Source organism: Pseudorca crassidens, chromosome 12 (genome assembly GCF_039906515.1).
Source record: "Pseudorca crassidens isolate mPseCra1 chromosome 12, mPseCra1.hap1, whole genome shotgun sequence".
Taxonomy (NCBI): Eukaryota; Metazoa; Chordata; class Mammalia; order Artiodactyla; family Delphinidae; genus Pseudorca; species Pseudorca crassidens.
In genome coordinates this window covers 73,308,082-73,327,346 of record NC_090307.1, presented here as the reverse complement: position 1 = coordinate 73,327,346, position 19,265 = coordinate 73,308,082, and the positions used below count along the sequence as shown (strand labels likewise).

The window sequence follows — 19,265 nt, the reverse complement described above, 5'->3', positions numbered from 1 at the left end:
CACCTGGGTGCGCTCTGCCACCACCTGCTGGCCTTCTTAGGAATTGCACTCTCACGCAAAGCTGCTTACCCTTTGCCCCCTTGATATACACTTGATGTGAAGGTGATTAAATAAGGGCCTTCTGGATGTGTGACTCTGAACTAGCCTAGCTTAGAACCTTGGGAATATTTGGGTGCTTAATAGCAATGCAGGGTCTCTGGAATTGGGGTGGGGTGTAAGGATCTTGCAATCTTAGAGATGTTCCTTTTCCCATGAATGAAGCCCACAGTCTATTCACTATGTGGCCCTAGGGGACTCACTTAGCTTCTCTGTGCCTCTGTTGTCTCTTCTGGTGAATGGGACAGGATGGGAATTGCTGCCACTCTGGAGAAGAGGTGAGAAAAGGAGTTAGTGAGTACACAGCATTTTGGGAATGCATAGTGATATTTTTTACATTTTCTCTCCTAGCTCAGATTGACATGGTATAAAGGTTTTACAATGTAAGTCCTCTTGGCAAACATTCATCTGTGCATCCATTCATTCACCCAATAAATATTTAATGAGCATATACTATGTGCCAGGCACTAACCTAGATGTTGGGGATGCACTGGTCTTGCCTGTCATGTTTAAGAACTTGGATATTACGAAAAGAACAGTGGAGATCTACTGAAGGATCTATGATCTGAGACTCCTCGTGGCCAGCACCCCTTTCCAGCAAGAGAGACAGAGAGGATGGAAGAAAGAAAGAAACATATCTGAGAATCTTTCCATCTTTCAGTATGTGAAAATGCCTGTTTAACCACATCCTCACACAGAGTGGGTATCATTGTTCTCATCTTTTATTCTTTGCCTGTTTGCTAGGAAAATATGTATGAAAGTACAAACCAAAGTCCTTCCCCTCATGAAACTCGCATTGTAGCAGGGAAAACAGGCAAATAGTAATTGTGATAATTTGTGATGAGTGTACCAGGACAGGTGGGTGGTGTTTAACTTCCTCTGGGTGGTCAGGGAAAGTATCCCAGAAGATGGGATACTGTGAAACAGTGTGGGGAAGAGTGTTCTCAGCAAAGGGAACAGCAGGTGCAAAGGCCCGGAGGCAGGAGAGGAACTGAAAGAAATCCAGGCTCTGGAGTTCCAGTTCACCTCTTCACCTCCTAGTAAATTATAACACATCTCTGCCCCCTGTCTTGTTATGGGTCCAGGGTCTCTGTAGTTAATTGCCTTTGGCATATGACCTTGTGTTTTCCCGCTGAAAACGTTGGTCATATTTATTTAGTAATTTATTTGAGCAGCAGTACCAACCTACTATTTCTTCATTAACACTGTAATTTGAATTTTAGGTTCACACAGAATTGAAGCAGTAGTACAGAGGGTTCTTGCCTACCCTCAGTGTTAACATCCTACATAACTGTAGTACAAGTCTTAAAACCAAGAAATTGCCATTGATGCAATACTGTTAAACCAACAGTATTGGTACATTCTTTTTTTTTTTTGCTATATAATTCTATGAAATTTTAACACATGCATAGTTTCATAAAACCAACACCACACTCAGGCTATAGAACTGTTCCAAAGAAACCCATCACCCGGAAGAAACTCCGTGGGGCTATCCTATATAGTCACATCTTGCTCCCAACCTACCTCCTATTTTAAGGCATTATTTCCAGGTTACGATCACATAACTGTGCTGATTTTTGGAATAGAATATGAGTGGTGGACTGGAAAGTGTCTCAAAGTATTAGCTTCAGATCTGACACCAAAATGTATAAACTTGATGTTGAGCATGTCCAGGATGTGTCATTCTGCCTCAGCCAATTTTATGGTTGATTGAAGATTTCTTCGGGGTAAAATTACAATGATATTGCCACATTTAGTGAGAACTTCACGGTGTTGGGACTTAATACATGCAGTTGGACATTTGCTCCTCCCAGCATCCGCAAGTGGGTGAGTTCTGTCATTCTTCCCACTTTACAGCTGAGGGCACCGAACGCAGCTTAGAGAAGGTAGTCACCTGCCCAGGGACACACAGCGAGGGAGGGAGTGGCCGAGCTGGGCTCCCACTCAGTCCGACTCCAGATCCTGTGTTCTTCACCCCCTGTTGTAGGAAGGGAAGAAGAGCTAAGCTTGCTGGGTGTAGCCTGCATCCACCTGCTGTGTGCCCTCCAGCAAGTCACTTACCTTCTCTGGGCCTGAGATCCCTCAGGAGGTCAGAACAAGGTCCTTTCCAATTCTGAAGTTCTGTTAGTTTCTAGATTGTATGAGTTTGCAAAGAATTAGAAACCAGTGCACAACAACTCAAAAAACAAAACACTCAGCACGAACGTATTGACACCATTGCATGTTATTTTGGAGAGTCAGAGGCCGGAGGCATTTTTGAGCGTGTCAGGCCAGCGTCATCTGCTTTAGTTTTCCAGACAGGAAGGCCTATTATTACAGCTTTTGAGGACACACCACAGCTAAAAAGCCTATGTTTGCCTCAATAATATTGGAAGGGCAGACATCATCTGAGCCTCTAAGTGACTTCATGTTTGAAATGGAAGATGCAAGAGAAGCAGACAGAACAGCCAGGCCTCGGCAGCCTTCTAATGATTTTTTCTGTTACTCTCATTATTAATAATAATGTATTATTAATAAGCCATGTATTAAGCTGTTATAGCCAAGCACTGTGTTAAGTGCCTTACATCTGTTGTCTCTCTCAAACGTCCTTTGGCAGCCCTATGAGACATATTATTATTATCCCCATTTTACAGATGGGGCAGCTGAGGCTCACAGAGGTACTGGGTGACCAGAGAGGCATTGAACCCAGTCTGCTCTTAACCTTCAGGTTGTAGTTGATTGTGCACCCTCCGCTGGTCACCATACAACCCTGCATGTCCTTTCCTCTCTTGCTAGTAAGTATTACGAGAAGGAAGCCCTCCTGATGGACCCCGTGGATGGCCCCATCCTTGCATCTTTGTTGGGTAAGTGGTCCAGTGCTCTGAGCTTCCTCTGGATCTCTGGTCTCAGCTCCAGGGGGCACCTCCTAAGGGCCTCTCTCGCCTCCCTCCAGCCTCTCCCTTCAAAACTGCTCCCTGCCTCTTGCTTTCAGGGTCTTGTGCTGGTTTCTCTTTAGCAGGACCCTGGGTCCTGCTAGCTGCCTGGAGGGGAGAGATGGTGAAATAAGTGGTCCATCTGGTGGTAGAAGGGAGGGAGGACTTTCCAGGGAGATGGCTTCCCAGCCCCTGTCTGCTCCACAGTAGGGCCCTGCGCCCTGGAGTACACCAAGATGAAGACTTCCGATCACTTCTGGACGGACCCCTCAGCTGACGAGCTTGTCCAGAGGCACCGCATCCACAGCTTGCACCTGCGACAGGACTCGCCCACCAAGCGTCCGGCCCTCTGCGTGAGTGGGGTGGACGGTGGGGCACTGGGAGGGAGTCTGGCTGAGTTCTGGACTTGGTGTGGAGGTGGGGAGTGGACCGGGGCCTTGGTGGTCACTCCAGACCTCATCTGCCACCTCCCCGCACATTGCCAGATCCAGAAAAGGCATTCGAGCAGCAGCATGGATGACCGGCCGTCCCTCTCCGCCCGTGACTACGTAGAGTCCCTGCACCAGAACTCCCGGGCCACCCTGCTCTATGGCAAGAACAACGTTCTGGTTCAGCCGGTGAGAGTTCATCTTGGGCCCAGTTCTTCCACTGGGGGTCTGGCTCCAGGTTGTAGAGGAGGAGTTCCCTCTGGCTCCTGGTTGCTCATCTATCCATCCATCCACCCATTCACCCATCTATTCATCCATCTGTCAAAGTCTCCACCCACCCAGCCAGTCTCCTCTCTTCCAGTCTCTGTATTCACCCATCACTCTATCCATGCATCCATCACTATTTCTTTATCCATCGGCCTGTATTTATATCCACCCAACCACCCATTCATTCATCCATCCATCTACCCATCATTACGTCCATACGGCCATCTACCCATTATTACATCCGTCCGTTCATCTACCCATCGTTACCTCCATCCATCCACCCATAATTATATTCATCTATTAATCCATCCATCTACCCATCATCAATCCATGTCTGCACTTGTCCATTTGTTTTCCAGTTCATCTGTCCATCCATCTGTCCAGCCAGCTGTCTATCTATCATTCTCTGTTGTAATCACTCACTCATTTAGTTCACTCATTTGTACTGAACCTGCTATGCACCGTTTCAGGTGCACTAAAATGTGAAAAAAAATTGTGTATCTTAGAATCGATGAAATACGGCAAAGATGCTTCCTCCCGGGGTTGCTGGCATGTGTGGTTGAGATATTTATGGAGTGGAGCCGTGCTCGGTACACCCTCGGTGCTCAGTAAATGTTAGTTGTCTGTCTCCACACGTTGTGGGGTGAATCTGGGGGGAGGAGGGCTGCCTCTCATGTGTGAGGCTTGGAGACAGCCCCCTCCGCCAAACCCCACTTGGGATAGAGCAGAGCAGGTGAGAAGCCCTGCAGGCATATTGGGAAGGCAGAGGATGGGGCTCCTGGGCGGGGAGTATGGAGAGGGTATTTGGGGAGGGCGTTCTGGGCAATATCTTTGGAACAGAACTCGGCTGCCATCTCTTTCTCCCTTAAGACTGGACACAGTGATGGCAGATACATGCCTTCCGTTTTGGAAAGGGTGTTATTGAGAGGACAGAGCCCCCTTCCTGGTTCTAAAGATTCCCCCCCGACTCCACCCTTGCATCAGGGCTCCTGAGCCACATGAAAGGGTGGGGTGGGCGGCCTTCACAGCTGGACTCCGTAGAACCAAACCCGTCGTGGTGGTTGGCTTAGCACAGCCATCTGGAGGGAGGCTCGGGGTCTTCCAGATGGACATGGCCGTGGAGGGAATGAGCCAACCTCTTGGTTCTGGTTGTGTGCCCTTGAGTCACATGGGCCAGGGCCCGTGTCCACTGTGATGCCAGCGCTATGATCAGGCCTGAGTCCTGCTGTCTCTGCAGAGGGACGACATGGAGGCTGTGCCGGGGTATCTGTCCCTGCACCAGACAGCTGACGTCATGACCTTGAAGTGGACACCCAACCAGCTGATGAACGGGTCTGTGGGGGACCTGGACTACGAGAAGAGGTAGGGTGCTGGGAGCCTCCCTTCCCCTCGGCGCAGGGATGTTTGTGCCCTGTCCCTTGTGCCCCGCCTCTGCCCCTGCTCCGTCTGGTTGTTATGGCCACTTGGTCCAGCCTCCCTGCAGCTGTGGCCTTGTGGGTAACTCAGGAGGATCTGGGAACTGACTGGAAGAATCTTAGGATATAGGTATTAGGCAGTGCCCTGGGCAAACACCACCCGGAGAGAGAAATCGTAACAAAGATCTCGTAAGCCCGCAAATGGCAAATACTCCCCAGTCTCCTGCCACCTTACCCATCACTCAATGCAAAAGGAAGGCCAGAGGTGTTGGTTGTGAGCATCTGGTCCAGGTCTGTATCTCCTGTAATACCCTGCGAGTTATAAGACCCAGCAAAGGCCTTGGAGTCACACTTCAAAGAGACCCGGGGACCAGGGATTCCCTGCCTGCGATCCCCTGTGTTCCAGCGCAATTAGGGAAAGTTTAGGAAAAACACAGGGAAGCCGCCATGCAGAGGTGCAGCCCGCCCGGTGATTTCAGCTGGGGGAGTCTTGGCTGCCGGTGGGGAGGAGGGATGATGGGTTTTGCTGCTCTGAGCCCACATCGGTCTCTATTATTATTATTATACATGTTCTCGATTTCTTCAAAACTTTTGATTATGAGGAATTTCTAACATAAAAATAGAACTCAGGTACCCATGATGCAGCCCTAACAGCCATCCCATCATCCCCTCTGCCTTTCATATTGTCCTGCAGTAGCAAACAAACATCATGAAATTATAGGATTTCATCTATAAATATATATACATATTTGTAAGTATAAATATATATATTTATATATAAAAAAGAAGAACTCTTTCCAAGAGCCGTGACCAGAGCACTATCACTGTATTCTGTGTAGTGTTAAGCCTCGGTGCGATTAACGCCAGGCTTTGGTGTGATTAATATCATTCTCTAAGCTGATCACTTCCTGGGCAAGGGTTACCGTCTGTCCTCAGAGACGGTCATTGGGAGGTGCAGTCAGTCCTCAGCTGGGCCACGTAATTCAGCTCCAGCCAGACTCCTGAGTTTCTGATGGCAACACCTTCTGGGAGGAGCAGTGTGGGAGCCGAGGAAATGCTCTTGCCCTTGAACCTTATATCAGCTTGTTCATCTGAAATCTCTATATCAGGCCTTCCCTGACCTCCCAGCTGAGTTCAGGTCCCACGGAGGTCCCCTGAATCTCCTTCTTAGCATTTACAAAATTATAATAAATCTGTTACGACTTGTGTTCCGACTGTCTCGCCCTTTAGATATCAAATAATTGTGAAGCAAAGCAGGGAAGTCAGGGGACCTGGATTCATTCATCAAATGTTAACTGAGTACCTACCGTGTGCTAGACACTGTGCTTGGTCCAAGAGAGAGAACAGATGCGTAAAAGGAGAGGAAAATCGATCTTTCAGAGCTTACACTGTATTTACATTGTACTGAAGGAGACAACGAATAAGCAATGAATAAATGGATGTGATGGGAACAAGTCCTTGCTCGGTCCTCACCTCACTGGATGACCTGGGGTACATCACTCCCCCTTTCTGGGCCTCAGCTTCCCTCTCCTATCAAATGAGGTGGGTGGACAGGATGAGCTCTCCAAAACATGAAGGGTTCCCCAAGGGTCTGCAGGGGTTCCTAAACATTGACGTGTCTTCCACCAAACATCAAAGCTTTCAACAACACAAGGACTCTGTTTGTTGGTTGGACCTAAGCCCAGGATTGTGTGGGCAGGAAACTTTTGATGTTAATGTTTTGGGAAAGACATTGGACCAAATGGTTGCCAAGCACCTTCCCTCCAGCTCAAATCATCGGGGACTCTGTTTCTGCCTGTTTCTGCATCATCTTTTCCTCTGTGGACAGGCATATCATAAGTGCTTCAATATTTAGTTCCAGCTGAATCTGCACGTCAAAGGTCACTGCTAATGGGGTTGGGAACTTCCCCAGCCCTGGGCTCTGAACCCCCATCTATCTTGTTATCCTTGCCTGGAACTGAGGTTCACTGGAATAAAAACAGCCAGGGGTCAGAAATGTGCATGTTGGCGTGGGAAAGGGGGGAACCCAGGGGCTCCAGCATCCCTCTGGGGATCAAGGGACAATGACGATAAGGAGGAGGAGGTTCAGGACCTCTTTCCTCTTTTCCCAGCCAGACTTCCCTCTTACACAGCCAGGATCATGACTCCCCAGCTGGGTTTCCTGATGTTTGAGGGGAAATACCACCAGAAAGGTGGATATTTGGTCTCTGGAGTCAGCCCAGACTTGGCTCAAATCTCAGCCCTGCCATGTGGAACAGCTGGAACCCTCATACACTGCTGATGGTCCAACCACTTTACAAACAAGTTTGGAAGTTTCTTATAACATACCCTTGCTATATGACCCAGAAATTCCACTCTAGAAGCCGTTAGAACATGTAAAACGAAAACAGAAACTCAACTCTTGTTCCTTCCCAGTTGGATAATCAACTTCACCTCCCTGAGCCTCAGTTTGTTCATCTGTAAAGTGGGGATGTGGTAATGGAACCTCTGAAGAGACATACAGGGAAGAGTCAATAAGAAAATGCATATAAAGCCCTTAGCAGGAAGCCTGGCAGCTGGAAAGGCATCCCGGTCATGGGGTTTGTTGGTGTTAATTTAGGTGGATCCAAAGGACCTGTGGCCACAGAGATCCTCCTTGCTGGTGTCTGGTGGTAATTAGAGAGTTGCCTTGTTTCCTGGGCATTCCAGGATCCAGCATTTACCATTCATTATGAACATTCTTTAAGCATTTTGCAGAAGTGAACAAAAAGCCCAGTCCCTCTCCAGGAACTGGGGGCACTCCTGTGGCCCCCACAGCACCTCTTGGAGAGACAGAGGAGAAAACAGGCAATTGCAGCCCTGTGTGATGGGCCTGGTGTGGAAGCCCTGGGAAGGAACTCCTCACTGAGACTTGCCTTGTGAGGGGCTCGGAAGAGGCTGCTTCTCAGAAAAACGCTTGTATACTTGACCATCGTCCAAGGACAGTCACTCCATGGATCCTGGCGAGACTGATTCTGGTATAGACCTGTGCAGGAAGGACCCTCGGAGAGCATATATTCCAACTTCCTTGCTTCACATCAGAGGAAACTGAGGCCCAGAGACGGGGAAAGACTGGCTCCACGTAGGTGGCAGGAGTGGGATTTAAACCCTGCCTGACCTTGACGCCTGTGTTAGTGTCCTCCAAGAAGCAGACACCAAGACAGGAGTAGACGTGCAGAAGAGACGTAATGGGGGAAGAACCTGCAAAGGATCAAAGTGAGGAGCAGGACGAGGCGGGCAGACCGAGAAGCTGTTCTCATTACTGGGAAGGGATGGGGAAAGGAAGGAAGACTGGCCAAGAAGAATCTCGGACACAGTGCAGTTCTAAGAACATTTGGCCAGATCAGTAGGGAATCCCTGGGCTAAAGTTGACCATTGGAGGAGTCTCCCAGCCCACAAGAATAGACCTACACTGTCACCCCCACGTGCTCAGTCCTGACTAAAAGCAGCTCAAGTGAAGCATGACCTTAGCACAGATGTGGTGGATCCACAGGGGCGGCCTCTGAAGCTGTTGGTTGGTCAGCTCTGCTCCCCACAGCAAGATCTGAAGGAAACTTGAACAGTGCACTCCTGTGGCCCCCACTGTCCACTGTGTTCTGAGGGGAAGGGCAATCTGTTTCAAGACAGCAGTAGGCATTGAGCTGGAAATGGAAAACCTTAAGTAAATCATCACAGGGACTGTTCACCAAGTACCTTTTCATGCATCACCACTGTGTTAAGCCCTTCAAATATGTGATTCCATTTAATCCTCACAGCAACACGATGCAGTAGATATTATTATGAGCCCCGTTTTATAGAGGAGGAAAATGAGGTTCATGGAAGCCTTCAAGTCACCCTGCTGAGACCTGTGCAGTTAAGGCTGTTGAGTGGCTGTTCTAACCACATGGTGGCCTGGAGTTGGTCAATACTCTTATCTTAGATGCTGGTGACAGAAAACCAAACTCAAACTGCCTTAATCATTGGCTCACATTAACTGAAAAATCCAGGGTGGTGGCTTCAGGCATGGCTGGATCCAGGGACTCAAATGAGGACCTGAACTCTTTCCATCTCTTGGCTCTACTTTCCCAACTGTTGACTGCATTCACAGGCAGGCTTTTTCTTGCCATGGCCCTCTACATCTCCAGAGTTCTATCTCCTAACCACTACTCTCCTAGCGGAAAGGAGCATCTCCTTCCCAGAGATTTCTAACATAAATCCAATAATTGAGTCTCATTGGCTCTGCTTGCATCATGGGGCAATCTGTGAACCACTCACAGTGGCTGGAACAGTGTCATATACTGAGTGGCCAAGCCACCAGGGTCAGGTGCCCATTCCTGGAGTCCTTGAGGTGGGGGAGGGTAGGAGAGATCAGCCTTAGCCACATGGACTGGGGTTAAAGAAATGTGTGTGTAGGGGGGATTCCTTGGAAAATTGGGGTACTGGAACCAGAAGAAGGGGAGATAGAGTCTGGGAAGACTGGGACATGGATGTTGGGGATAGGTGGTCCTGGTGAGGAGGGTGGAGGAGCCCATGGATTGGGCTTCCCCATGGCGAGTTGGGCAGACATCATGCAAGCTTGACCCTCTCTCCCCTTCTAGCGTCTACTGGGACTATGCCATGACCATCCGCCTGGAGGAGATTGTCTACCTGCATTGCCACCAGCAAGGTAGGGACTGAGGGTGAGCATGGGGCTGGGGTGTGTTCCTCCTGGACCCCCTGCCTGCCCCACCCACTTATTACCTGTGCAACCTCAGACAAGTGACTTCACCTCTCTGAGCCTCAGTTTCCCCATCTGTAAAATGGAAATCATAACAGTGTCTGTTCATGGGGTTGCTGTGAGGATCAAATGGCATTTGTTAAGGGCTCAGCATTAAACCCATGTATCAGGCACAGTTCTCACTATTCACATGCTTGTTATCTAATCGTTGCAACAACCCAGCGGTAGGGGCTCCATCATTCCCATTTTAGAGGTGAGGAAGCAGCGTGGCACGTTGATATACTTCCTAAGCTCCCCAGTCTGGTCTCAAACCCAGGCCTTTGTCCCTCCAAAGTCAGTATTCTGAAAATCAAAGATTTATAGCTAGAGTTCTCCTTTATAGCTCAAGGAAGGTATATTCTGAACAAGCAGAGGGCCATCTTGCTTTATTAAGAAAGGAATCTGTACATCACCAAGACACAAAACACAGTGATTTAAATTATTTAATGAGACAGACGTGGGTTCAGATCCAGGTCCTGCCACTCACCAGCTGTGTGACCTTGGGCAAGTTACATAACCTCTCTGAGCCTCAGTTTTATCATATGCAAAATAGGCAGTAATAGATATGCCTCATAGTGCTCTTTTGAATATTACAATAAGACAGTGCCTTTAACGTGCTATGCATGTATACAGTAAATGCTTAATACATGCTAGCAAGAGTCAATTACTAAAATAAATGAATACATAAATAAATTTAAAAAAAAAAAAGAGTCAATTACTGCCCTAAAAATGGGTCTGTCTGAAAGCCTCCATACAAAAATAGGTCAGGTCAATTTGTAGAGTGTGTTTGAGGGGCATAGGGTGTTTGGGGGTACCTTTTTCCTTTGGTGGGTGAATGCAGGGAGGCCAAGCACCTTCTTCTTGACCTTGTCCTGTAGTTCCCCAGTTGATGACCTTGGTGGGTGGGATGAGGGGGACTCAGAGGACGTGACAGCTGCCCCTGAGCTTCTGCCCAGACCTTTCCCAGAGCCTTAGAGCAGGACCGCTGGGTCTGGCTGGGCATGCCTGGGCGGGGGCCCATCACCATGTCTCATAGTGACTTCCTGCTGGGTCTCCTCTGGCCGGGTCGCGGTGGCAGTGGACAGCGGTGGGACAGTGGTGTTGGTCAGCCAGGACGGGATCCAGAGGCCGCCCTTCCGCTTCCCCAAGGGAGGTCACCTCCTGCAGTTCCTCTCGTGCCTGGAGAATGGGCTCCTCCCTCACGGGCAGCTGGACCCGCCACTCTGGTCTCAGCGGGGGAAGGTGAGTGATCGTGGGAGCCCCAGGGAGGCTGGGGTAGGGGTAAGCCATGGGGAGTGGCTGGCTGTTCTTGCCCATGGGCCCTTATGTGGCTGCATAGGCTCTTGCATGCCCCGCAGAGACCCTCGGGCTGTGCAGGTTGTGGAGACAGGTGAGTCCCAGGGACCATGCACTGGGATTTGTTCTTTCAGGGCAAAGTATTTCCCAGACTGCGCAAGCGAAGCCCTCAGGGTTCGTCCGAGTCCACGTCTTCAGACAAGGAAGATGAGGAGGCCACGGATTACGTGTTCAGGATCATCTACCCTGGCATGCAGTCCGAATTCGGTAAGCTGCCCTGGCCCTGGGCCCAGGGATCCACCTGTTAGCTGGTGCTGAAGTTGACTTCAGCCATGTGGAACTAGAGGACAAGAGATGTGGATTCTGGGGCCAGCAGGGGGACCTGGAATCAGGAAGTTGGGGTCTTGGCAGCCTTGATTTTCCCCAAATGAAAACAAATAAGCACTCTCTACTTAGCTAATAAAGATGTCCATGGGCACAAGGTGGCATGGGGTAGCAGCAGTGATATGGGCTCTGGAATCCTGGTTGCACTTGGGCAAGTCACTTCACCCCTCTGTGCCTTGGTTTCCTCATCTGTAAAATGGGGACCTATTCATAGCACCTATTTCATGGGACTCTTGCGAGGATCAAATGAGATAAAGCACTTGGCACAGAAAGAACATTCACATGCTATTATGTTGTTATTATTATTTTACTTCAATGTATTGTTGTAAGGATTCAATGAGATAATAAGCTGGTCAATGTAATGCCCATAGAATGAGGCCTCGCATACAGTAGGCCCTCAATAAATGGTTGTCAAGACAGCAGAGGGGGGGAATTTCCTGGTGGTCCAGTGGTTAGGACTCTGCATTTTCACTGTTGAGGGCGCAGGTTCAATCCCTAGTCGGGGAACTAAGATCAAGCAAGCCGCGCAGCGCGGCCATAAATAAATAAACAAACAAATAAATAAATAAAAGCCAGCAGAGGGGAAGGGAAGCCCTGGGCACTGGCACACAAGATTAAAACATGTGTCCTACAGTTTGCATGGTGACTGCCATGAAGTAGATGCTTAGTGAATGGGAACTGTTGCTATGAAGATCTTCATTACCAGAGGGCTGTGGTGACGATGAAATGAATTAATATTTGAAAAGTTCTCAGAAGGAGGCCTGACATTTGTTAAGCACTGTGTGGATGTCTGTTAAACAAATCAATAATAAGTTATAGGCTCTTTCTATAAACCTTATTTTAAATATTTAACCCTCTGCAGCCCTGTTCCCATTTGATGGATAATGGCTCTGAGATTCCCTTTGCTTAAGTGACCACGCTGGGCAGTGAGAGGCTCTTTTGAAAGCAGACACCCCCCCTGGCTAGGTTGGACTAATCGTGCCAGGCTGCTTAACGCTCCAGTTCACGTCCACTGCTGTCGGAGCTGGGACGGGGGCAGGCTTGGTGGTAAGGTCTTATGTTGCTTGGGTTAGCCTGTGTTTTCACGTGTATTCAGTTAGGAGCAAAGCCTCATGTTCCTGTGTCTTTAAGAGCCATGGAGCGTCCTGACGTGTATTGCCATATCCGTTCCTGCCCAGGATCAGGGGCTGAAGCCATCCTAGCCTCTCTGCGGTACTATGGCTCACATGGCGCACGCCCCCGCCCCCCTCCACCCCCCACAGAGAGCTGATTTATCAGAGAGGCCAGTGCCCTGTGGCTGCCTTCCCAGGCAGCTCTCTCCACAGGGCCTCATCCAACAAACAATTTGTAGGCTCTTGTTGGGAGCCAGGCTGGGTGCTGAACGTCTTACTTATTTGGGGAATATCCACGTTAGCCTGTTGTGGCCCTGCACGTGCCAGGGCAACAGATGCTAGCTGCACCCACCCACACCCTCTGTGCAGGCAGCTCCACTGCCAGCTGCCAGCCTTAGTGTCTCCAGCCACCGGGGTTCCTTCTGCCCTGGTGGGTGGGTGGGGTGGATTACAATCAGTGCCTCCCTGGAGCAGCCCTCCGCCAGTGTCCGGTAGGAGCTGGTGTATAAATGCCCCAGCTTCCTCACCCCTCAGGTGAGAACACTCTGAAATGTGTGTCTGCACATGTCCTGGAGGCCCCCCACGAGATCAAGCGCCAGGTGCCCATGATGGTAACTGATGCAGTGACCAGCTTGTTACCCTCTTCGCCCTTCCCCTCCTGTGTCCTTTCACTTGTCCCCTACCTGTGCTTCTTGGGAACATCTCCCAACTTGCACTTGAATCCTTGTCTGCCTTCAAGGAAACCCCAACCAAGACAGTGTATTTAGAACAGGGCTTCTCAATCTTAGCACCACTGACATTTCGGCTGGAGTAATTCTTTGTGGTTGGGGGCTGTCCTGTGCACTGTAGGGTGTTGAGCAGCATGCCTGGTCTCCACTCACTAGGTGCCGAGTAGTAAATCTGCCCCCACCGCCAGCACCACGTTGTGACAACCAGAAATGTCTCCAGACACTGCTAAGTGTCCTCTGGGGGCCCAATTGCCCCCAGATGAGAACTGCTGGTTTAGAGAAAAGAACACATTACTACTTTCAAGTCTGCCACTGCAATGTGGCCAAGTGACTGGCCCTCTCCAGGCCTCATTTCCTCATCTGTAGAACTGGGATAACAGCAGTCCCCACCCGGGATCATATTCTTAGAAGTCAGCTCAATGATACATCACACACCTAATATGGCAGATGCCCTGTGAGCAACGGTGGGTCTCATGTACTAAGTGACACTGTGTGCTGAGCCCACTTCTGTGCTCTCTCCATGTCTTAATTCACTTAATCCTCACCACAGCCCTCCAAGGCAGGTACCACTGTCATCACCATCCCCCCTTGTTCAAAGGAGGAAACTGAGGCACAGAAAGGTTAAAAAACTGGTCCAGGATTGCCCAGCTAATCCTTGGCATGGCTGGCATTTGAACCCACATGGTCTGGCTCCAGAGCTTGTGCTTCTTACATCCACTCCATGCAGATTGTTTTGATGGGAGGGTAGGGGAGGGCATTGTGGTATCACTCCCTTCATCCTCAAGGTCAGGTTCAGCCCACATGGAAATGGTGACCCCCATGCTTGGTTGATTTTCTCAGGACCCTGAGCGTCACAGAGTTTACAAAACAGTCATGTTATGATTTTCATCTGTAAGGTCTGTAAAGTTCTTTCTGAGGAAGTGCCTAAATCTGAAATCAGCAAACCCCTTCTTGTGGGCCAAATTCAGCCCACTGCTTGTTTTTGTAAATAAAGTTTTATTGGAACACGGCCACACCCATCCATTTACATATGGTCTGTGGCTGCTTGAAAAGCCACAGCCGCAGAGTTGACTAGTTGGGGCAGAGACCACATGGCCCACAAAGCCAAAAATATTTACTGGCTGGCCTTTTGCAGAAAAAGTATACAGATGCCTGCCTTAAATGATAAGAGAAGAGTTTTCCCCTGTGGGAGGAAAGATGTGGCCACAGATGGTTCTAAACTCCCTTTCCGTGTCTTCTCACCCCTGTCTCCACCACCTGGTTCTGTGCCTGCTTCTTGTGCACAGAGGAGGCAAAGACAAGTTCTCAAGCATTTAGGTGGGTTCACAGTCAGAGAAGGGCATTTCCAGACCCCTCTGTCGCCAAGACAGTCTCTGTACTGTCTGGTATGGGAGGTGTGAGCCGCATATGGTCCTGAGCACTTGAAATGGGGCTAGTCCAAATTGTAAGTGTACGATGCACACTGGATTTTGAAGATTTTGTACCAAGAAAAAGAATGTAAAATATCTCATTAATTATTTTATATTGATTCTGTGTGAAAATGATAACATTTGGTGGGACTTCCCTGGCGGTCCAGTGGTTAAGACTCTGCACTTCCACTGCAGGGGGTGCGAGTTCGATCCCTGGTCAACAATGGTCGGGCAACTAAGATCCCACGTGCCATGCCATGCGGCCAAAAAACAAAAAAAGATAACATTTGGAGTTTATTGGGTTAAACAGCACATATTGCTGATTGATTTCATCTGTTTCTTCTTACCCTTTTAGTGTGGCTACTAGGACATTTTAAATTATGCTTGTACCTCACATTGGATTTGTATTGGACAGCACCTGCCCAGTGCAGGGTTTCTCAGCCTTGGCACTGTTGACATTTTGGGCTGAATAACTGTTTGTGGGTGGAGGAGGGAAGAGTCTTATATGTTATATAGGATGTTGAGCAGCATCCCTACCCACTAGATGCTAGTAACATCTAGCTAACTCCCAAGTCACGGACAGAATGTCTCCAGACATCACCAAGTGTCCCTTGGGAGGCCAACATCACCCCAGTTGAGAACGGCTGGTCTAGGGCAAGGATGGTTTGGGGAGACAACAGCCAGTAGGAAAACAGCTGAGAGTATGAATAGGATCTCGGGGTCTGATCCTCTAGGTTGGAATCCCGGCTCCACCACTTATTAGCTGAGTAGTCTTGGGCATGCTGCTTGAACTCTCTGTGCCTCAGTCTTCTAATCTGTAAAAGGGGATAATGATAGGACTTGAGCTCGGGAAGTGACAGCTCTTCTTAGTGGGAAGAGAAGGGGGGACTTTAGTCAAAAAGGTGAGGCTTTGAGTAAGTTATGTTACCATTCTGAGCCTCACTTTTCTCTTCTGCAAAATAGGAAAAAAAAAATGCATCCCTTACAGGGTCGTTAGGGATAAGGCAATCCCCTGCATATAGTAGGGGATGTGCACCGAGCACAGAGTAGGCACTTTATAGGTAACAGCATTCTTTCTTCCTCTGATCAAACACAATCCATGGGAACTAAGTGGAACAGGACAGGGGAAGGTTTCAAGCCCCAGGGAATTGGTTCTTCTCGCCTTTTCAGTGTTCCTGTCACCGCAGACCTTCCATTTCACCAGGGCTTTTTATTTTGCCTCTTAAGTTGCTTCCAGTGCTGTGGGTGGCACTTCCCCTGTCTCCGTGGGCCCTGCCTGGATGGTGGTTCCTGCGGGACGGTCCGCGTTAGTGGTGGCCAGGGGCAGTCGGTGGGCGCAGACCACATGGGACACCACCCTCCCCACATCAAGCCAGAAGCCGCAGCCCCCCAGTAATGTCTGGGCTCTCCCCACCCCTGGGGCTGGGTGCCAGCCACCTCTGCCATGTTGTCATTTGAGTCTTGGTCCCGGGGGAGGTGGAGGCAGGAGAAATATTGATGCCCTCACACTGTCCTACCTCCGTGCTGCAGGACGCAGCTTGGAGTGTTGAGGGTTCTGTAGCAGAGGGATCCATTGATGATGTCTGCAAGGTGTGAGAGGCTGGGGGTGGAGGCATGCTTGCCACATCTGCGTGAAACTGATAAGTGCTGAGAACTGGGACTTTTTCTAGAACATTTTACAGGGGCCTACTGGTCTTTCTCGTCCAGCTCATTGGTGAGTCTATGGGGAGGAGTAGGGCAACAAGCCACTTTTGGTGGCCTCAAGAACCTCATTCTGTAGGCAGCTTTCTATTCTGTCAGTGGGTGGGGGCAGACGCTGTCAGCTACGGATCTGTGGCGACTAGGGGGGCCAGATCCACAGCTCCCCCTCTCCTTAGAGTCCAAGGGAAGAGGCCAGGTATTACCAGTCATCCTTGAGGAGGCATGGCTCATGGGGCAAATGAGTACCCCTCTTAATTTCCTAAAGCAGGGTTTGGCAGACTATGGCCCACGAGCCAAATCCAGTCTCATTCTGTATAGCTCATGAACTAAGAATGGTGTTTACATTTTTTAAAATCGAAAAAAAATCAAAAGAAGAATAATATTTTGTGACACGTGAAAATGATATGAAATTCACATTATAGTGTCCACAAAGGAAGTTTTATTAGAACATAGCCGTGCTCATTTGTTTGCCTTTTGTTTTTGGCTGCTTTTGCATTACAGCAGCAGAGTCAAGTGGTTATGATAGTGGCTTGCAAACCCTAAAATATTTTCTACCTGGCCCTTTACAGAAAATATTTACCAAGCCCTGTCCCAGAGAAAACAACTTTTTTGCACCAAGAGACCAGGAAATTAACTGTAGAAATTCTAATGCCTGGGTCACCGGTGTGTTTGTTCTGCAGCATTGCAGATGCTGAGGTTTCCATGGACCTGGGAAAGAAGACAGTAAGGGAAACTATAAGTGCTATATCCTTGGGAGCAATTGATCGGGAACCACCAGTGTCCAAGAGTTAGGAGATCATTTGTGCCCTCTTGGTTCTCAAATGTGGCTGCTACCTCAAAACTGTTTTTGAAGCACGGACTCAAGGGCTGTATCTCCAGGATCCAGCCTGCATATAGTAGGACCTACTTTAATTCAGTAGGTCAGGGGTGGGATACAGGCATATGGCTTTTCAACATGCCCCCTCAACATGATTCTGGGGGGTTGCCAACCTATTTGAGGCTCTCTTGGTAGAGCAGCTACAGGCCCAGGACCATGGACAGTGCAGGCACCCTCATCAGTGGGGACTCCACTGGGTCCCCTTGCTGTTGGGTGGCCTGCCTCACCTGTTGAGTCAGGCTTCCTTACATCTCACCACCAGGAGCTCCCCATGAGACCTACCTCTGGGGACTCGAGGCCATCAGCCTTCCCCAGACGTCCCCAGCAGGCTCCCCTTCCTTCCTGCCAGCCTCCTATGAGGACAACTGAATGACAACATGGTGAGGCTTGGCCTCCTGCTCGGGGATTGGGCCTGTTTCCTTGGCTCTGATCTCTTTCTGTCTGTTCTCCTTCTGTCTCTTCAGCTTTCATCAGCTCTGCCCATCTGCTGGGGGCCCGAAATCTTGGTGGTGGCTTTCATTGGCTCGGATGGGCTCAAGGACCTGGTTTGGGGTCGCTGTCTCCTGCTGTGACATTCAGAGTCTTTCCCTATCCCTGTGCTGGTCTAGGGGTGAGCTGCTTGCTTTGGGGTGAGGTTTCTGTGACCCACATAGGCTTTTAACCATGGCTCTTCCTCTGCCCCTTCTACCCACCACAGTCCCCCAGGACCTGATGGATGTCTCCGTGAGCAACCTGCCATCCCTATGGCAACCCAGCCCACGGAAATCTTCCTGTTCACAGAGTGGCTCGGCTGATGGTGGCTCAACCAATGGCTGCAACCATGAGAGGTATGAGGGGCTTGGACTGTGGTTGGAGGGAACGGAAGCATTTACCAGAGATTTGCAGATGCCCATTTCTTGCCTTGCCTTGTATTCAGAGGAGTGAACATAGGCTATAGAATCGTCCATGTCTGGGTTAAATCCTAGCCATGTGAAGTCTAGCTGTTGGAGCTTCCTTACATATATCGGTCAGCATAAACAAGATTATGACGCTGTAACAAACAATCCTGAAATCTCAGTGGCTTATTAGAATAAAGGATTGTCCATCGTGCATATTCATGCTGTGTGTCTATCCTGGGTCAGCTGGGGGCTCTGGTTTCTCCACATTAAAGGGCCCGGCAGATGGAGCCACCACCATCTTGAACATTGCGAATCACGGTGACTGAGGGAAATGGAGCTCTGGATGGGGTTTAACCAGTGGTTAAATGCTCCAGCCCGAGTGCAGCACTTACATTTTCACTCACACCTCATTGGCCCCACCAACAAGGGACCAGGAAGTGTGTCCTACCACACTCCTGGAAGGCAGAAGCTGGAAATATTACTTAATGACAACCAAACATGCCTCAGTTTGCTCTTCCAACAAGTGGGGATACTAATGCTTACGTCATGTAGCTGTTGTAAGGACAAATCACATACTGGTTTGAAGTGGCCAGCACGTGTACCTGGCACATGGTGATGTTCAATAAATGACGCTTTTTAATTTATTGCATAAAGTTAAATCCCCAGATCACCTCTCTCCTTGCCCACAGGGCTTTGTCTCCTTGGAACTACGCAGCCCATTCCTGAGACTGGTCATGTTTCCCATTGACCCCGCCTGGCCTGGCCTGGGAGAATGGAATTCTTTTTTCCTTGCTGGGCCTCTGTCCCAGTGGGCGGTCCAGTCTTCAGTCATGGGCGTGTAAATGGGGGCCAGCATCAGATAAAGCCATATACTTACTTCCTGGCCTTCAGGGTGTGGTCTCCGCGCCAGCAGTACCATCACCCGAGCAGATTCTCTGTCCTTCACGCCAGACCTACTGAAGCTGATTCTGCATTTAACAAGGTCCCAAGATCGCGTGTGTACTTTTAA

The 19,265-nt window shown here is 49.4% G+C and overlaps 1 protein-coding gene across 4 annotated transcripts in view; it reads left to right on the top strand.

Annotated features, from left to right (window-relative positions):
• The window catches only part of SGSM1 (small G protein signaling modulator 1), a 77,924-nt gene that overhangs the window by 28,100 nt on the left and 30,559 nt on the right, over positions 1-19,265 (top strand). For 3 of the 4 annotated variants that reach the window (XM_067700430.1, XM_067700434.1, XM_067700432.1), the window contains 8 exons: positions 2,872-2,939; positions 3,216-3,361; positions 3,494-3,625; positions 4,941-5,065; positions 9,714-9,781; positions 10,950-11,113; positions 11,302-11,434; positions 18,076-18,205. In XM_067700430.1, coding sequence (XP_067556531.1) covers positions 2,872-2,939; positions 3,216-3,361; positions 3,494-3,625; positions 4,941-5,065; positions 9,714-9,781; positions 10,950-11,113; positions 11,302-11,434; positions 18,076-18,205 — 966 coding nt within the window. The remainder of the gene's footprint in view (positions 1-2,871; positions 2,940-3,215; positions 3,362-3,493; positions 3,626-4,940; positions 5,066-9,713; positions 9,782-10,949; positions 11,114-11,301; positions 11,435-18,075; positions 18,206-19,265) is intronic. The other variant, XM_067700431.1, reaches the window with a different exon arrangement.